This window comes from Temnothorax nylanderi, unplaced genomic scaffold (assembly GCF_030848795.1).
Source record: "Temnothorax nylanderi isolate EJ_2023f unplaced genomic scaffold, tnyl_v1.0 TNYL_tig0016_pilon, whole genome shotgun sequence".
NCBI lineage: Eukaryota > Metazoa > Arthropoda > Insecta > Hymenoptera > Formicidae > Temnothorax > Temnothorax nylanderi.
In genome coordinates this window covers 656,003-676,637 of record NW_027249078.1, presented here as the reverse complement: position 1 = coordinate 676,637, position 20,635 = coordinate 656,003, and the positions used below count along the sequence as shown (strand labels likewise).

Below are 20,635 nucleotides of genomic sequence, written 5' to 3'. Positions count from 1 at the left end.
GTGATGTATTGAATGTTTGAACGCGCGAGAAACCATAACATCCGCAACGGAGGGGAGGGGATCTTACCGGGAACAGGATGCTACCAGATGTGCTGTTTGCCGACAAAATTTCGAGTGAAAAAAATAGATGCTCGTGGAAATTCCGTGTTGTTACTGTTAGCATTCTCTCGAGTTGGAATTTTAAAATTATAAAGAAAGTAGAAAGATGAAAGCATTCTCACAAATCGATTCTATTCGTTCGTAATTTTATTCCTACGGCTACCAAGAGGTCTACGTCTTCGCGTATAGTAACGTAGTAACGTAGTTCAATAAGCAACGTCTACAGGACTATGGACTGTTTTCGCGTTGTATTAATGCGACTTTTATAGTTCGACAAACAATCGAAATGCAGTAGAAGCAATAACAATATCGTTGGAATTCTCTCTACGAAGAAAGGAAGTTGGTAATTCGTACAAAAATGACGTAGCTTCGAGAAAACGTTCCGTCGCAATTCTTTATCGATCGATCTGTCTGACCACAAAACTGTAATTTATCAACCAAAGCGCGGGATACGGTTTCGCGGGATATTTTTCTACAAGCAATATTCGGCCCTTGAAATATAAAGCAGACACTTTACAATGTTTTCTCGAGCACTTCTCAAGAATGGATTTATTTTTACGCGCAATTTGTATGCATTACGAAATTTTCATTTATCTCTTACTATATTATCTTTTTTCTGGCATCGAACCGTCTTTGAGATACGTGTAATATCGTAATATCCGGTGCAGTGTCGATGGCGCGGGAGTTCGGGATTATCAGGCCAGTTGGGACAGGCCGCTCTGTCTTCACGGATTCTTTAAAGTTGCCCGAGCTCGAGATCTTTTAAACTTGAGTACGAAGTTTAAGCTAGGCGGTATGGAAGAGCGCCATGGAGGCTCCGGCAATTAATCACTTAGCGGTTTTATTCAATTACGTCTCCGCTGCGGAGCGGAGACGTTGAGTGCCGTTGAAAGTGGCGAGAGAGCGAGGAAGACGGTAGCGGAATGCATCGGGGGGTTTGGGGAAGACAGTACCGGGCGATCAGCGAATTATCGTCCTGAGCGGAGCTTCCTGGGGGAAGCCTCGAAAACCTCGTAAAAGTGTTATTCGAACTCACGGTCTGCCGCAACGACGGCACGGTATCGCGTAGCGTTGCATTCCTGACGGCAGGCCACCACCTGGCACACATTCTTTTATATGCTCCGAGTTCTCATCGATCACTGACGGCCGAGAGGATCATGAAGCCGAGAGGAACGATCTACCTGCGTCCGTGACGCGTGCACGCCTTTCTTCGCGCTCGCCGCGCGATAAAACGTGCGAGAGGACCAGCGATGCGAGAAAAACGAGGGAGGGGTGCGTGAGGACGGAGGAGGGATCGGGAGGGATCGGCGATGTGTATAGCAGAATGAATTCACGTTGGGCTGATCATTAGAAGCGTATTCAGTATATCCCACTTTTCCTGTGCGACGAGCAGGTTGAGCCTCGCTTCGAGGCGAGAAATAGCGATCTCTCGATCGCCGCTACGTTGACTCTTTACTTCTTCCATCAGCTCCTCGAGCGCTCCTCGCCCGCGGAAGTTTGTCGCGCGGCTGATCCCTCGTGCAAGTTTTCCTCCCCTCGTTTCATCGAGTTTGCCCGGTGCTCTGGTCCACTGCTCCCCTTATCCTCGACGATATCTTCGTCGCGATTCCTTCCGCTTCCATTCCCGCTTTCCGCCGCTTTAACATTCCGCGCTCCGCTCGAGAAATCCCCGTTTGAATCGGAGCCCGCGGAGCGCGAATCCGGAGCCGCGTCCGAGCTCTCCTCGTTGGAGATACGGAAATAGGATAGATTCGACCGGGGGAGAAAGACGCGCGCGGTGCTCGAGAGATCCCGTGACCACTTTGCGATAAAGCCGCATTGTTGCGACTGTTTTCGCAAATCATTGGTTTAGCGAAAACTCGAACGGCCCTCGTTTTGAATTTCTAGAACGAGGGAGCGGGTCGCCGACGAGATCTGCGAATGGGTCATCAGTGAACGGGTGACGGTGATTCATACGAGACACTCTTACCGTAAAAGAGAATTCGTGGAGATCCGTGATTAGACTTCGCGCGGAGAGAGAGAGTCAATCTCTCGCGAAGAGCGGACGAGGGATATAAGTGATATGAGTGCTGAACGCAGGATCTTTCGTGACGTTAAACGGCGATTGAGTGGCGAGCGGTTCGCAGGAAATACCATCGAGTGATCGGCACGCGAGGAAGACCGGACGTCGCGCGAGGATAGCGAGAAAGAGAGAGAAAAAAAAACCGAGAAGGGCGTAATAGCAGTGTGTTTGTTTTTTTGGGTTGCGTGAGGAAAGCGAACCTACCTACGCGTGCGGCAAGAGACGAGGAAAGTGAAGACGAGCTGGAGGACGGCCGGGTGGAAGTAGCCTCGAGGTGGGAAGGAAGGTGAAAAAAGATGATGCGGTGCCATCCGATCGTTCTCCTCGCCGGCCTGCTCACCGTCGTCCGTGCTCAAGGTCAGTGTGTTGCCCGGCATCCTTCATCTTCTTTTATTCTTACTCTTCGTTTCCCCATTATGGCGCAATTATGTCTTACTTTGCGTTCTCCCGATCTCTGCCCTGTTACCCGGTCATTCCCTGACTTCGGCGGTATCTCTCTGTGTACGGCGAGAGACCGTATCTCCGATTTCGGGGATCGCGCGATTTCGTCCTTCTCGAAAATCGCGGAGACGACATCGACGACATGTCTCTCGTCGCGAGAAATGTCAAACGTCTATTCTTCCTGAAAGGGACTTTTCGCTAACTTAATAACGGTCGAATCGAACAAAATACTTTACGTGACAATCAAAGTGGCAGGTTGGTGAGGTTGGGAAGTAAAGTTACCGCTGGGTGGTGAAAATGAAGGATACGGAATTAGTTTAATTGTTTGGCGCTACTTATCTGACGTATAAAAATGTTGTGAGTAAGCTGTGCCAGCACGTAGCGTTTCGCAAAAAGTTTGGTCCTAGTAATATTGCATTACGGTATAATGCGGCCACAAAAGCGGCACCCATTTGCTTTTGTCAAACTTTTTATGTACACATAGGTCTTCTGGCACGAAGTAGAATTCAGGATCCGCGCGGGCGGAGGATGACGCGAATTTTAATTACACGGTTTTCCGTCATACGAGCGGCTATATAAATACCCGTGTACTCTGTACTCGCGAAAGTTTTCAAACGGTCACTCTTTCCGCACGATATGCTGCTGCAAACCTTTTAATAGATAAGCCTTTTAAAAATTATTTTATCGTATGCGATAACTTTTAAACATTAATCTCACGACCGACACGCGGTGACTAATTCTTACATACTAGAAAAAGTTTAAATATAAAATTGGACGTTTTTTTCAGATTTCGTACATATATCTGTCATTAAATATATTTTCTTATAACGGTGCGATACATGCGCACTCAACATTTCACGCAAATTTCTCTTAAAAATTTCCTTCACGCAAATTTAAGGTCTCCCGTGTCCTATACATGATAATACCGAGATTCTCCGTATTACGACGTACGAGCTTATCGTTGCGGGATAAATCACATTTGTCGCCGGTATAGAATCTTGCACGGCGCAACTTTTCATCCCTGTCGGATATTTCGTTCGCGAGTGAAATTTGTTTAACACACCATTCAAGTCTATTTCCCTAACAATAGCGCACGTGCCGACATTCACGTGTAACACCGTGGTTTCACGCGTATCTGCTGACGTCTACCCATTGTCGCGGGCGGCCATTAATCATCGTCGCACGAGGACGCTTCCTAAAAGCAACAACAATATTATTTTACCAGAGTGTCGTGCGATTTTCCCGAGCGCGTTTTTTGTTCTAAACTAACCAAGTTTTTTTACAGTCACGAGCATTACGTGCAATATTGCGCGAAGGTATTTCTCGTCGTTTCTTTCCCCTTTTCCCTCGCGCGACTCTTCTCTTTAATTGCCCGCTTTTGAAGCGAGAGGATGCGGAAACGGTGACAGAAATAAGAGAGGCAAACGGCGGGGTTTACGATGCACTTAGCCCGTGGTCGTTTATTCAGTACGAATTTCTTTTTTACGATGTTGTATTTTTTTTTTGAATCTATCGAATAGGGTAAAACTTTTCCCAGCTTGGAACACGCCGATGAAAATTTTATGATTCCGAATAGTGGGTCCACAGCCAATTATCTCATTACATTCCCTTTTAAAAGCGCCGAATTTATCATCGGCCATTGATAATATACATATATGAACTACATGATGACTAGAAATAACACTCGTATATTTTCACAGTGCACAGTGGTCGAACGAACAGTTATATAAGTGATTAGCACTCGTTACATTTCTCACGGATTACACACTAATAATAAACACCGAGTACCTATCGTTTTCCATCTCTTCTCATTATTATCGACTTTCGTAAACCACATTCGGGATATATGACAAATCAGTTACCAATTATATACCTTCCCAATTTGTAACTCTCTGTTATGTAGAGGTAGATTCAAGATAGTAGTTTACGAATCCTATACTCTGTAATTAATTTCTGTAACAAGTAATTAAAAAATAGTGAATGCTTATGATTTGCAAATTATCAGTGTCTCGACACCAACCGCTTTCTTCTTGGTTTGGCCTTTAGAGTGTCTGTTATTAAAATACTCATATATATCTATATTTATATATATATACATATGTATATATACATATCGGTGGCTACACCTTGTTATATAGCGCAACACAAAGCATGGAGATTATCGGTGGCATTTACAAGTTGGTGCTTTCACCAAATTGATTTTCCGAGGTTTCGTTCGCTGTTTGCACGTTTAATTATGCGCGCCATTATTCCTGCGCTGCAAATAATGTAGCCCAACGCTCATTAACTTTTTACGATACCAATTTTTGGTCGAAAATAACTTTAGCGTAATGCCCATCAATTTCTGGCGGGCGTACTATTGCCGTGTTTCCTTTTACGGCTAAATCTACGGCTTTTAATGGATAATACCAGCAAAATAGCTTATTACTCGTCGTAATTTCAGCGGCAGTCTTCCACTTTCGGTCTATCTAGTTCAGTAATCACTCTGCAGCGTTGAGTATTTACAATTCGACCCTGTTTATTTCACGTGAAGAGTAATGATTTTTAAATTGTCTAAACTACGCTAATTGTAAGAAGATAATAGAATCTCGCAGCGGGAAAAATTGATTCTGCTTGATATTGACAGATCCACGGTTTAGTTGCGCCTATTTCTGACCCTACGGTTAATTCTAGCTTACACTCGCATGGGAATCTATCTTTGCGATTTCCCTCGTGCTCTTTTCTCTTTTTTTTTTCTCTTCGACGAGGGTGGCGGGAGGCACCCCGAGCCGCCACTCGTCGGAGTAGCAGGGTCCCTTTGCGTTAATCGAATTCAAGTCGCACGCGCGCGGGTGGCTTGCGGACCTGCGTGCGCGTGTACGTGCGTGCGTGTACGCCCGCGTGCGTGCCGCACGATCATTGAGGCGTGGTCGGCGAATTACGTGTCCCCGACATATGTCCCCCTGGGTAGCCCGTCTCCCCTCTCTGCTTATTCCTCTCGCGCACCCCCAGCGGATCTTCCGGCCACCATACGGTCACGTATGCTACTCCGGCAGGGTTTCTCGGCCGAGCAGGTTGCCGGCGTGCGCGTGTCCGGTCAGGGTTTTTTTTTTTTGCGACCGGGGACACGCGACATCCCGTTTCTTTCGTGAGTACGGCGGATTACGGCGCAAGGTATCGCATCCGCTGTTCGTCTCTCTTTCTTTCTCCGTCCGAAGACTTTGCCAGTGAAATGACTCGGCGGAAATGCGGTTAGACGTATTGAACCAGTGTAATAAACGGAGTAAACAGAATACTTTGAAGATTCAGTCGTCTTATTATTTAGAAATTTCTGTGTTATTTCCAGTAGCTTCATAGAAGGTTTTACAAAGTGATCTTTAGTTATTATACAGTTTTATTTTACGTTGTTTTTTGAGAACATAGTTTGACATTAACTCTTTCTGAGAACACTTTTTGACATTTATCCAATGCAGCTCAAAAAATTCAAAGATAGCACCTTTCTCACGAAATTTGCGCACGTAAACTATATTGAATGAGAGATGGGGGGTGGGGCACCATGTACAATCCATCGTTTCACGGGTATGATTTAGGAATAGTCAAGATCGCTGGTCGGCGAACGGGTAATTCGTTAAAAGTCAAATAACGGGCGCCTGTCGCGACGCGGATTTGATTCGCGCGCGAGAAATGGCGCACACGGGATTTCTCGCGTCCCCGTTATTTACAGAAACTCCGAAAGCCGTATCGCATTTCACGGCGCAACGACAGTGTAAAATCGCGATATATCTTTAAAGCCTCCTCCTCCTCCTCCTCCTCCCCTTGCCGCCCACCCCTCCGTGCCAGCTATTACGTTTCACGAATTGTGATGCCGTTTATAACCGACGTAACGTCTCAGATATCACGTTTCGGATTATTCGCGAGTACCGTATCGGATGCCTTCGCGGATACAGATATGTCGGAAGTCAAAATTCGCAGACAAATCATTATTGCTCGCGACATCTCTCGCAGGCGTGTCGATAGTTAGGACTGTTATCTGATTTATTTAATTAGTCGGCGACCAGTAGGGCTCGACGCGCCAAATGCCATTTCATAAGGACCGAAGTGGTCCTTATGAACTTTAAGTTAGGTGAACTTTAAGTAAACATTAAACCTATTAAGCGGTTCCGCGAGAGGCGCTCGCCGATTGCCATTTTCCACATTAATTATTTGAATCCTGTTGCATAAGTATCCAATATATTATGCGGACTAAAGAAACTAATGAGTTTTAGACGAGCGGCCATTAAGCGATTATGCGACTTTTCCTCACGTTATACGAGCGATAATGAGGCGCGCGTGAGGAAAGCGCGAGACTCAAATAGTTGCGACGGGACGGAAGGGGTAAGAGGGCGAGTCCCGAGGGTGGATCAATTCTACACGTAGATTAGACCCGACGATGGTAACGATAACAATAATTTGTTCCGTCGCTTTACGCGAATAATGCTCGCCTTGAGTAATTGGATCGCCACGAGCGGCCGGTGCCGGCGAGCGTCACGCTCGCGTAACAAATTATTTTCTTCTCGATATCGAATAAATGAAATATCGTTCCGGGCCCTTATGTCTCCCTGCGAGTGCATATTCGTTGGCGCGAATTTTTTTTCACACAATTTGCGACAAATTATCGCTTAAACGTGAGAGTAACGACGCTTTCTGCGCTGCAATCAGGATAGACCGACGCAAATTATTCTCGACGAATTCCACCGAGGTTCGTGGCATCAGATGCAAGTTACCTGGTTCGTGAGACGAATCGCGCGCAAACGAGGGCGAAAAGCCAGGGCAAGGATAGACCATCTTCCCTCTCGCACCGGATGATAGCGCGGAAATAGGGATGAGATGGGCGTTGCCCGTACCGTCGCGAACTACGCGCGCAACACGGTCTGCCTTATTAAAGCTCTCAGATACCCGGAGTAAGTTTCATGTTCAAAGAGCTCGGCTGCACGGGATGCGCTGGTCTTTGGCGCGCTCCTCGTGCAGACGCGACATTCGAGTCGCGGGAAGGGCCGTTTGCGCGCGTCGTAGCGTTCCAATTTATGTATATAGCATCTGCGCCTACGTTCCTCCCTTTTTTCACATTTGTCTTTTTATCTTACCTTCTTATTAGCATATTTTCGCTTGGCAAGAAGCTGATGAATTTTCACGAAGTAATATAACGTATCGTGAAACTTTATAACTAATATGTATAACCCCCTTGCAAAGAGAGAGAGAGAGAGAGAGAGAGAGAGAGAGAGAGAGAGAGAGAGAGAGAGAGAGAGAGAGAGGGGTCGTTTCGATATCGGGCAACGTTTGCAATGTACAGGCAACTGATCCTCCTTTTTATCGGCATGCGCTTATTTCGCGTGGCGTTTCGCGAACTCTGGCAAAAATAATGCGCATTCTCGACGCGTGTCGCGGATAAATATATCGATCTTTATAAAACCAATCTATTAAACGTCCTATTAACGTCCATCTCACGTCTGCGGAACAAAATGGTTAATTTCAACGATGAATAAAATAATACGTGCGTGTTTGTGACGGAATTAGATATATCATAAATCTCGTGCGCATGGCACGGCGAAAACTATTTCGTCAACGACGACAACGGCAACGGCAACGGCGGTGGCGGCGGCAGCGGCCGGCGGGGGCGACGGCGGCAATTATAACGCGGTGTTGGCCAATACAACGGCGCACAACCCCATTGTGGTTTGCAGGGTTAATTGTATCGATTCGATACAGCTCCGCGTGCACCATGAATTTCCTCCGCGCCGTACGGCGGCCCGGGGTTATCGCCGATTACCGGGATAACTTTCGAATCGTACGGTAATGATTTGTGATCGACAGCGAATTTGCATACGCGTGCGGGCGCAAACTACCGGGCCCCGGGAAGGCTTGTACGGTCGGAGGAACCGCGAGCGCGCGCGCGCGCGGGCAACGTGTTCCCGCCACGACTAAACTAATCGAGGAGAGAATTGTACACGTATGCGCGTTACTGGCACCGCCGGCAGTCACGTATACCTCGGTTCGTATGTGCCGTTCCAGTTTTCCGCAGTTTAAAGCCCTTCCGTGGCACCGATCAACAGCGATAAAGTACACGTATTAACGCCGTTCCACTCGCGATCGTTATACGTAGAAAATCGCCCCGATACCGATCGCGTACGATACTTTATACGGACCCGATACAACTAAAAGCCGCCTGCGCGCACCGTCGCGACGCGCCGACGCCGCGACGGAAAGGCGTCGCGAATGAACGGGAGCGAGAGCGGATAGCGCGCTCGGGATATTTTTCATAATTATATCAGAATATCGCGCGAGATACGGAATCACAATCACATATACGATTATCGGAATCCTACTCTCTCGACATTCGCATTAAAGAGGTAGTGTGAGATTGCTGGGTGACGTAAAAATTGTAGAACAGAATAAGCCGGATTTGCAAAGACTTGTATCCCTTACAAATAGCAGTCGCGTAACATTTATTCCTGCGATTGCTTATGGCGATTAAATACAAGGCGTGTTTACGTACATATATTTAATTGGAAACTCATATTTGATTCAGTAAAAATTTTATATCCGCTACGAGCAAGGTAATCGTATTACATAAACATATGCACGGGCATAGCTAAATTTTCCCATTGTTTACGTAAACTATTCGATATTACCGCGTATTACGCGAATTGTAAACGAGAATGTTATAACGGAGTTATTGGATCAATTACAAGGATAATTTTCGTATAATTCGGACAAGCATATTTCGGACATGTATCGTTTAATTCATTTCGAAAGCGTTGATCTTTAAAAGCTGCGGAGAGAGCGGCGTCATCAAGCATTTATTTCAGAAACGTAAAGCTTTTTCGATAATTAATATATCTACGTCGAGAAGAAATGCTTTTTTGCTAAAGTTTCTAGATGTGTGCGTGTTTTATTGCGACTGAATTTTCTCTTTCTCTTTGAAACACCTTTTGCCTCCAGATGTAAAATTTTTAAATTTAATCGCGAGTTTGGTTAAGGACTCCGCGATGCGGAGGCTCGACCGTGACATTCCGAGCGGTACACGTCGCGGAGCTAGAAAAATTATGTTAAATGAAAAAATGCCAACCGTTTTATTATGTGAGCTCGGCAAGCCCGGTTGTTGCACTATTTTCTCATGCACCTTCATCGTTGCGTTTCCTCGCGTTTTACGAGCCATATACCGTGCGTTACAGGGCGCTCGATCACGCTTCTGCGACTTACGCTTATGGCATTAACCTGAATGGAGAACGGAAAGAAGAAAACAAATTGATAGGTCACGCGACATGCAGTATATGCGTATTATTTTTAGCATGTAGGATGTAGCGCGCTAATATAATACAGGGCTACTTATCGTTCAGAACTATTTTATCATCGAATAAGATTAATTTTAAAACGACGACGTAAAAATAGTTTCCAACGCAAGATCCAAGATCGTCAGATTGAGAAACGCTTTTTGTACATAGATCGAAAGCACCGCCGTATTTATGCGGGGTGAAAACATAAAACTGGCAGCTAGCTACGCGAAGAGAAGTTGAAAAGGCCAAGAGACGGGGGAAACGAGTAATGGAATACGCGAGGGAGAATGTAAGGTCTGACTTTTCTTACGCTGGCGCGGAAAGCAAACCGCCGTATCAGAGCGAATTTGAATCGTCGTATTGCAAGTCCTCGTTCTTTGTCTTATTCCTCCTCCTGCTCGGTTCTTTTCGTCGCGCCGCTTCCTTTCGCCTACTTAACGGGGATCGCCTCCACCTCGCGTCCCCGAGCTCGTCGGTGACGACTTCCGTCTACACGGCCATCTCTCCCCATCTCTCTCTCTCTCTCTTGCCGCGAGAAGAGAGCTTGCGCTTGCGCTAAAGCCCGACAACTTTTCGTTTCAGCATTGCAAATTGTTTGGCACGAGCCCGCCGACGACGGTAGCTACTTAGGTAGCTGGAAGCATCCACACGTTAGAGTTGGGTGTAGCGACATTTGTGGCGTCGCATTTCAATTTACCCTTTTCTCTGTAACCGCCGTCGCGGCGGTCGATGGGGGTCGACGGGGCGGGGGTCTTACAGTCGGCGCCGCTGTACTTTTATCCCTTGTCGCGATTCAAATTGTTACGCGTCGCTCTTCATGTATTTTTCATATACGCTTTGATTTGTTACTCCAATGTCATTAGAATTTCGTGAACTGCAGCAGTTGCTACAGAATTGTCTCGGTTAGCAATTAGCGAGGACATCAAGGTCTAATGATCGACATTTCAATATAGCTGTTGTGTGTGAAACATGATAATTTGTTTTAACTTTTGCTTTTTAATGACGCATATTTCATAACTGAATTCGAGGTTACGCATAGATTCTTGTTAAGCAAAGTTGATGTTTTAGTTGATGAAGAATTCAATAATTTCAAAGTCTAATTCGTAGTAAGCCGAAAACGCAAATAACAAATCACAATTTTCGAGCCGCGAGCTGAAAAATTACCCGCAGTCGCATCTTACTAATCTTAGTTATCATTCATGAATCACTCATTGTCAGAGAAGAGCTTGATTCTTGAGCAAGAGCGTCCGCGACGGTCCGGCGCGCGTCTCGCCACGAAATCGCGGCACAGTTTATTAGGTAACTTTTAATTAACGAGACCCAATAGTTGTGAGAGCTTCCCGAGAGGGAACGAACGGATGGACGTGCCCGGCAAAAACCTGGCGTTGGCCCTCCGGCCGGGGCGTGCGTGGGACGGGTTTCACTATTAATCAGACGTCTTTCCAACTACCCTCGACCGACGTTTACACGGTCCTCTCGTGAGTTACGAACAATTTTAATCGATGGAGTTGAGCTTAATTTTTGGTCCAATTAGCCCGCGTGACCGATCTTCTCGGTTAGGTAACAACGGAGGGGGACGGAGCCAATAAAACACAACGACCGGTTTAATTACTTCTACATTACACTTGTCAGCCGTCGATAGTTGTAACGCTCGGCGTTACGAAATTTCACGTCGAAACGTTATGGCGATACGCGCATTACGCGAATTTAACGTAACGTATTAGATAACATTATTGGTGGGAACGTTGTTGGGGGAATGACGTGCGGAATTATGATGAAATTATTGACAGATTCCGCCCCCGCGCGCGTTCTATGCGTTTTCCCTCTGTTATAACGCAGATTAGATCGAATATTACTAAGTTAGTTATGACGGCGCTTGCTCAAAATATGAAACCGGACATTTCGCATGCCAAATTGTGACGGACGCGTTTGCCTTTACGCGGCCGCGTTTGGCCGCGCATCGGCGCGAGCGAGAGAGTTTTCGGCGAGAGAAGTGAAAACTGTCCCCCCCCCCCCGTCGGCCCCGTCCTCTATCATACATATTTAACTACGTCGGACAGTACGGCGAATCCTTCACCGGTTTTTTCTTTTTTTATTTTTTCCGTTTTTTTTTCGTTTTTTCCCGTCCGCTTTCTATCTGCTGTCGCTGCGCTGTCGGGTCTCGCGCGGCGGCGACAGCGGTGGCGGCGACGGCGGTGGCGGCAGAATATCGGTAGCTTCGTATACGCCAGTTCGGTCGGGGTTCATAATTTAGCGGCACGCCGATCGGCCGGCAGAGCCCCGATAAGATCGTCCCCGTCGACGAAAGGTCGAAATTTATTCCCGCGGGGATGAAATTTCGCGGCGTAACGAACTCTGTCGCTTTATCGGGACGAAGATGACGATAAATTGCGCGACGCGGACCTCTCCCTCGCGATCGATGGCCCCTCCCCCTTCCCTTCACCCCCCCCCGTCGTGTCCCGATGCGACGCGACAACGTCCGCTCCGACATGCCGATTCCTGCCACTGTCGAAATGGAAGGGCATCTCCGCTCGAGAGATAACGGGTTTTCGTTACGCCTGATTTCGCGTGAAATACTGAAACGCGCGACGGATAATGAATTAATAGAAAATGACGAGGAGAATCCCTTTCCTAAAGTGAGAGGTGCGTGTCCCTCAGATGTATGATTCGCAAAGATTAATTCATTTCTCCCTCTCGCACACACGGCACCTCTTGAATTTAATACCGCGTGTATTCAGTACGTGAGGCTTTCCAGCGCAAAATAGGAATTACCGCGGATTAATTAATCAACATGAATTATTACCGATCAGTCAGCGCGCGCACGTGTATGTACACATTTGATAAGTACGATATTTAAAAGATCTCGAGTCGTGCTTTAAATATGCAATCCAATATTGATAATTATATACATATACCGGTTTACTTAATCATTTTTTTTACTTAAGATATTTGACTTTCTACCACAATATTGCGTATTGTCTAATTGCTCTAATAAAGTACGAGCTTTTCTAAACGCTAAGATTACTTTTGTTCTACGTATGCGTGACAAGGATAAGAGAATATATCCTAAACTTCTCTTTCAGAATATTCGATAAGGAGGAAGTGTGATGCCTCAAAGGTGCTTTGTGCAAGACTAACAATAAGATAAGCATTGTTAGCTTAGAGCTACTAGCTATGTCGCCCACGCGTTTGTATGGCCTTTAAATAAGCATCGCGAGTGTCCTGCCTATTTGGAGAATCGATCATTCGACATTTCAACGCGCATCATCATTTACGATCGTGAGAAACGCATGAAAGGTGCATCCAATTAAGGATAGTGCGCGGCTCCGAGAGATTTTCTCTACGTCGGATCGGGGTAATCGCTCCTCGGAGACCCGGCTCGCGATATTTCCCAAGGATACGCGATTTCGTTTCAGCCGATCGCCGACACTTGAGAAATTCGATTCACGGACCACCGGCTTGGAGGCGGCTTGGATTACGATCGGATAACGCGTTCTCGGTCTCGTAGCATTGTCACGTTAGCAATACACCTAAGGCGCAGGTGCCTCGTAATTTGGTAATCAACCGTATCGCGGTACACATGCCACCTACGAAGCCAGGGTAGGCTCATTTCAATGTATCTTACGAAACGTCCGTTACCTGACCTTTGATCAATCGATTACGCCCGACGTTTCGTTTAGCAGATGAGGCGGTGTAATTGCATGAAAATGCAGGTTGCGCGCTGCACAAGCAAGCACTCATGATGAATGATGTAGGCAATCGTATAGTTACGAGTGATAGAAACGTGTGTTTTTACCAACGATAGGACGTGCCTGTGGATCGGAAAATTCATCTTTATTTATTTCTTATTTATCTAGAGACCGTCATACTCGCTGCATATTTAAAAATTATCCTTGTCGCAATGTCGATTTCTTTATCATCGCTCAGTCATTATGTTTACTCGTCGTGAGAGATGATATTTAACAGGATGACAATCGAATTTCAGCAATTGTCAGCGTGTATATTCCGCTTTGAACAATAACGTGATTAGTACAGCAAATATTAATACAGCGAGCAATGGAATTCGACGACGTGGTATTACGAGAAGAGGATTTAGTTTTATGTATAGCTCCGATATATATATTAATAAATATATACCAGGAATTATATATATATATATATATGTTTTACGAAAATTGATTTAGACCGCACCGTATAACTCCTGGCGTATTTATTTATTTACTCGTTTCTGGATACAAGTCACGTAGGACTCCTTACATTCGCTCGAACTTTCGCCTCGAATCTCGCAGTAAAGTTCCGACTTCTTTTCCGTCATTGCTGCTCGGCGCATTATAAAGGTTTCGGGGAATAAACGGCATTGAGTTTCTCGTCGAGGTAGCGAGTTCTCTTATTTTTTTCCCCTTCCCGATCTACTTATGCATCGCATTGCATCGCGTCGACATCGCAGGAACGACGCCGGCGGTTCACGGGGCAGTCTTCGCCCGTGGCCCTTATTCGCGATACGGAGGGAAGCTGGCGAAAGTCGAAGTACTCCCACGTTAATTAAAGAACGTTATAAGCAGCGGAGCGCGCGATATGCCGTGGGCGTACCAAGTTTCTTCGACAGTCGGCGGCACCGAGTAAAATCTATCGTGCGCTGCAAGCAGCGCAGCGCCAGTTTCAAGTATACGTCTAATTAAATTTCTGGCAGGCGTACGGGCATGACGTGTGTCTGTATTAATACTTACCGTACTATCGTAGACGTATATATACGCTCGGTGTACTATACGCGAGCGCATAACGTGCACGCGACGAAACATTTGCCGACTATCGTCGTTTCCGTTGACGTGCTCATCGCTGTCGTCGCCGTCAACAGTGTTGCGAGGAGGCGTTTGTACGAGCACAAATATAACTGAATAAATTTTAAAGAGCAAGGACGACACGAACTCGGAGTCTCTTGGCGGTCTTTCGATGTCACGTTTCGCGCATTTCTTGTTTCTGTTCTTAAAAAGATAATAATAATAAAAATAAAAATAAAAACGAGGAAATATCTCAAATATCAGTATTTGAATATTTCAAATATTTAAATTTTAAATTCCTCTTTACGTCGCCCTTCACCGAACTAACCGCGAACATCCACGTGAATTGCGCATACGCTAAAACACATCCCCGTCTCAAACCGGGCGAACTACGAGAAGTATCACGATGACCCCGGGCTCGTTGGAATTTCCACGATAAATTATATTAATCATTTTATACAATAGATTGACGGCCAGCCGACGCATCCATTTGCCTTCGGAATCGCGAACGTAACAATGTCCTAGCAACAGAGATAAATCAATCTATCGGATGTGGCGCGATCAACGTCAGTTTACTGCCGATGACACATTGAAATGTCTCGTCAGGCTCACAGCCGTACTCATTTAGCAGATTAAACGTCACTCCGTCGCATTTCATTTATTCTGCCCGCGTATTCAAGATTTAATTCTCGATCCGCGTCCGCCGCGCCGCGCCGCCAGTTCTGTAGCTGCCCGGGCTTGACTCTCTCCGAACATCTTCCGTGAATTACCTACCTGCGAAACTTTGCCGATTTGTTTCTAATGCGAAGTGGGTCGGAGTGCAAAGTTCGGCACTCGGAATGATTTTTGCGTCGTCGTATCGAGCGAGCTTGCGAAACTCCGCGAGGTTGAATTTTGGACACGTTTCGTTCAAATGTACGATTGCCAGTGTCGCGCGCCACGATCTAAATCGAATCCTTACCTACGCGAGGAGTTGTCGTGTAGCGAGCTGGAAATTCAACATCCGACGGAGGCTTCCCTGGTCTCTCGGCGTTGTCGTTATTCCCAAGGCCGGAGCCTGTTGGGGGATCCAAGAAATCGGTCGTATCGACAGTTCCTGGCTTAACGAACGTCAAGTACGTTAGTTCCGCGATACGCTTTGGGATCCTAAGTGAATGATACGTACGGAAAACGTATATATATATATATATATATATATATATATGTATATATATATGTATCCAATCCGCGGTCCTCGTTCTCTTTCCTGTGTGATGCGTTACTTTCATCAATAAAAGTCTGCTGAGAAATCCACCTTGATGCCAGATCGACCAGATCGCATTGACCCGGAACCGAAGATTCCGAAGCTTTAAGGGGCGTATCCAGCACGGCCCCGGGGCGAGTACGGGCCGTAAAAGGGTATTGCGGTTTGGTTCCCGGCGGCATCTATTATCGTCGTCATCGTCGGAGACAATGAGTATCGGATAAGCATTATCACGTATCGCGTTCGGAAACACATAGTAATTTCGAAATTACGGATTTATTATTCCGGAATATAGTCGTTCGAATTCGTAAATACGAGAGGCACGAGCGAATCGGACAAAGAGTTTGAATCCCGTTTATAAACATTGCAAATAAAATAAGACAGAAAATCTCTTTCTATAAATTGTTCGGTTTGAATTCGATAGTTAAAGGTTTTTTGGTTGAATTGTAAGGTGATTGAGTATGCAGTGGTGTAATTTCACAAATACGACTCGAAATCGAATGTCATTTTATTGCTCGGAATTTCTATATGCTGCGCACTCGAAATTGTTCACTTGCATATATCGGCGTATACGCGATATGTGTGATTGGTAAATAACTGGGTCTACTTGAAACTCAAATTTCTACCGATTCGAATTTTTGCAAGCCAGATGGTAAACGTATACCACATTTGTGCTAGCGTATTTTAAAATTGTACAGAGCCGGCAGCAATTGCGCAGTTTTATTTTAACGTTTTATTTTAACGAAGAGCATTTCATATATATGCTTTGATCATCCGATCGCTACAATAAAAATGCACAATACGGACGCGGATTAAAAATCGCTCGTTGGTCTACATCGCTCTAAGAATCCGTTTGAAATATATTTTTTGCTCTTTGATATGCGGCATTGTTTTATTTTTTCCACCCGAATGTCGCGATGTATAAATAGAGACATTTCTGTTTTTCCCCATCGACCCGTTTCGCAGGAATATCGGGATTTCTATGTTTTTTTTTTGTATAGCTTATCACGAGCCGTAAAAATATTTTTTTGAAAATAAGAGTTTTATTTAGTTTTATTTATATAACGTTACATTATACTTTGTTAATTATTACGTTACGATGCAAACAAATGGAATACTGTTAAAGAGAGTACATACACGTAGCTGTGCAACTTTTATATAGAACTTTTATTTTTAGCGCTTATACATAGCCTTTCTTACAAGACTTCCGTTCTATTCTATCGTTAATGAGTGAGGCGGCACGTTTGATTAATTTCCGCCAATTAGTAACGTGTGTTTCTAAATGTCGGGCTGCTCTTTATTAGGGCCAGCCCGAGAGAGAGAGAGTGCTGTTTTTTTCCCTTAGATCCGTGGTTTTTATGCTCCGCGTCCCTTTCAACACCTTGCGTGTTCCGTGCACCTGACCTCCCCTTTAATCTCGTTCATCGATAGTGTCTTCGACCTTCAGTGATGCTGCGAGCCGTCGCCGGTTTGTTCCTGAAACGCCGCAAGCGTGTGGATGGCTTCTTGTGTAGTGCATGCAGCGCAATCGATAATCATACGATCTAGTGAGGGATAATTATCCAGTGTGCAGAGGGAAGAGAAAGAGAGAGAAAGAGACAGGGACACAGTCTCCTCTCGCGCGACTTTGTTGTCACCTCTAGCGAGTTAAAGCGGATAACGCGCAACGTGATATTGCTCGCATAGTTTTAAAGACGAAAGACTCTCATCTCATTATATTCACGTTAACGAGCAACGATATTTGATACTCGGAACGCTGGACAAGTATCGCATTCTTGGAATGGTGAATTGCTACGGTAGGAACGCGCGTGATTGTAATTGCGCGGGAAGGGTTAACACACACGAGGCCCTCGAACTAGTCGAACCTGTTTTTATTCATTTCTCTCTAGGGATGACACGGCTAAGGACTAGTTTGTGCGTCCGTGATGGTAGGAAATGAGTAGCCGAGTACGCGGCGCTGAATCAATGTCTTTTATATAAGGAACGTGCCGCGTCGCCTGTAACAAGCTACCGGTCGATCGAAAGATCCAAGACGTATGATAGAAATACTGCATTTATTACATGTATTATGAAGTACCTACTGCATTTATTACACGATTGAATAGCGGGGAAACTACATTTCCTGTTTTAATGTATCGAAACGACCGGTTTCGATCGGGTATATTACGATCCGTACGATAATTTGCCGGTAAAATATTTCCTATCATTACGTGCGTTACTATCTTCCTTTTCTGTGCTGCTTGTGCCTTTGAAAATGTTAGTTCGAAACCCTTTAAATGATTTAGTCAGTATATGTGTGTATACGAGCTATTATACAATTAAACCTCCCTACTTTAGTCTACAGACGGTACACAATAGTTTGTATTACGTTGAACAACATCCGTTAATTAACGTTTGATTGTGATAATGCGGCTCGCGGTGTTTGCTTCATAAACGATACCTATGGAATAAGCTCCATTATTTGCCATTTAAGCTACCCATCGCTTTAAATGTATAGTTAATTAATATTGTTCAATAACCATTTTTTGTAGCTGGAAGTGGCAGCGTGTTTTTCAGCAAAATACAAATACTTACAAAGATATTTCCTTGTTTAAAATAAATTAAGTAACTACACGTAATAATATTTTCTTTCAAAATGCAAAGTGAACAACTTATTAGTAAAATGATAGTTTTATTTCATTCAATATCTTATCTTAATCAGTAATTTCTAACATTGAAGGCAACTTAGAAATTATTTATTTCTTTATCTATATATAAAATTAATTATTTTATAACATTATGTTATTTTAGAAGAGTCAGAGTAGATATTTTATCAACGAGATAAATATGCGATATTCAAGATGTCTGTGAATTTAATTTGATTTACAACTTGCTTATCGGTTTTTGTTGAATTAAATGGTGATAAAATATTGAATTTGAAGATTAAAATCTAATGATAAAACCAATATAGAAATGCATTTTGTTAGTTACTGATTTTTATAAAAATTTTTCTACTATTTTTCATAACAAGCAAATATAGTAATAAAACATTTTATTTGCAGAAAGTATATTTTGACTAATAAAATAATATTATTTAAGTTCTGTATGGGTATGTTTTTCATAAAAATGATATAAAAATAAATTACATGGTTACACGAAAATTTTCAATTTTTTATTTTTTAAAATCTTTATCATTTGTCTCTCGTATCCGATGTTAATCGGATTTAATTCCAAATCGAGTTTAATTCCACATTATTGCTGCTAGATTAATTACAGAAAGATTTTCTGCCGTTCGTACGCGCTCGGAATGAACCGAATGAATCTTATATACGATGTGACATTCTTTCGAGAGGAAGAAAGACCAATAGATACTTTATCAGCAAGACGACAAGTACCGGGCGTGCGGCGCACATCGGTGCGTTTCATAAATATTGTTATTGGCGCGCAGAAATCCGTGTGTCACACGCAGGAGTCATACGTTTTTCCCTTCCCGCAACAGCCACTCCTCCCGCAGAGGGAAATCCTTCTCTTCCTCTTTCACCCTTACTCGCCAGTTTCTCCAACGCCGTGCTAGTCGTGCTACCCACCGCCGTCACCACCACCATTTTTCTCTCTCCTTTATATCGGGCGTCCCACTTTTCTTTCTCTCTTTCCCTCGGTCTTTCTGACCCGTTGTCCCGCTTTCGCGGCGCCTTTTCTCTTCCCCTCCCCCCACAACCGGCGCGTCATACCACCCTCCTCCAGTCTCTTGTTCCGCTCTTTTTCGCGCTGTGGAAATCGTTTGTCCCTACGGCGGACGTGTAGCCATTCGTCGAGGACGATCGAACGAAAAAGGGGGCGTAAACGGTATTTCTCGCGGACAGTACGGACATCGGCGTCAGCGGTAAATTCTGGACGACCGGACCGTGGCGAGAACTTCGCGAAGTACCGCAGCAACGCCTCTCGAGCTTCTCTTCCGGTAGTGGTCGATCGGATCATAGGATAAACCGTGCAGTTATCGGTCACCTATACCAAGTCAGGCTAGACCGTTGCACTCTGCGATTGCTATTTCGCGAGCTTACATTTTCTGGATTCTCGATAGTCTTTCGTTAACGTTAGTTTGACGTATCGCGTACATCTTGGTTCCTTTTTCTTCAATATTAATCCTATCCTCCTACATTATTAATCTATCTTCAACATTAATTCTGCGATAATTGGCATCAAAAATACTTTGGACAAGTAACATTAAAAATCTTTCATATCTTTATTACAAAGCTGATTGAACTTTGATAGGTGTGTATTATTATTTATATATTGTAGATATATTTATATATCGCAATCGAAGATTTTATCTGATTGTTTTCATATGTGACAGATATCGAGATCGATGAATCTATTTCGCGCGATAAATGATGCGCGCGATCCGCTTAATCATCTAACTAATGATATTATAGTTTTGTTTAACGGGTAAACTTTATTCCAAGAAATTAATATTGCCCTGATGTATCTTGAGTCATTGATAAAAAGGGTATCGGAGAATTAATCAATCTTCGTAGAAGTTATGAACTTTTCCTGCTAAAACTTCTTTTAATAAGATTCTTTCAATAAGCTGGTTTTTATGAGTAGATTGATTGGACGAGGATAGACAGTATTTCTTAAATTATAACTTCAAATTTAATTATGTCGATCTGCAACATAGGTCCACACGCACGTACATTTAAATTATTAAGTGAAAAGATTACCCAACTTGTGTTTTACGTCG

The 20,635-nt window shown here is 44.4% G+C and overlaps 2 protein-coding genes across 5 annotated transcripts in view; one reads left to right on the top strand and one right to left on the bottom strand.

The window, feature by feature from the left end:
- The window catches only part of LOC139768413 (uncharacterized), a 370,378-nt gene that overhangs the window by 29,833 nt on the left and 319,910 nt on the right, over positions 1-20,635 (bottom strand). The gene's annotated exons all lie outside the window — the stretch shown is intronic.
- Positions 1-20,635, top strand: part of LOC139768408 (synaptogenesis protein syg-1) — a 268,779-nt gene that overhangs the window by 2,571 nt on the left and 245,573 nt on the right. For all 4 annotated transcript variants that reach the window (XM_071698554.1, XM_071698556.1, XM_071698555.1 and 1 more), the window contains exon 2: positions 1,987-2,518. In XM_071698554.1, coding sequence (XP_071554655.1) covers positions 2,458-2,518 — 61 coding nt within the window. In that variant the 5' untranslated portion in view covers positions 1,987-2,457. The remainder of the gene's footprint in view (positions 1-1,986; positions 2,519-20,635) is intronic.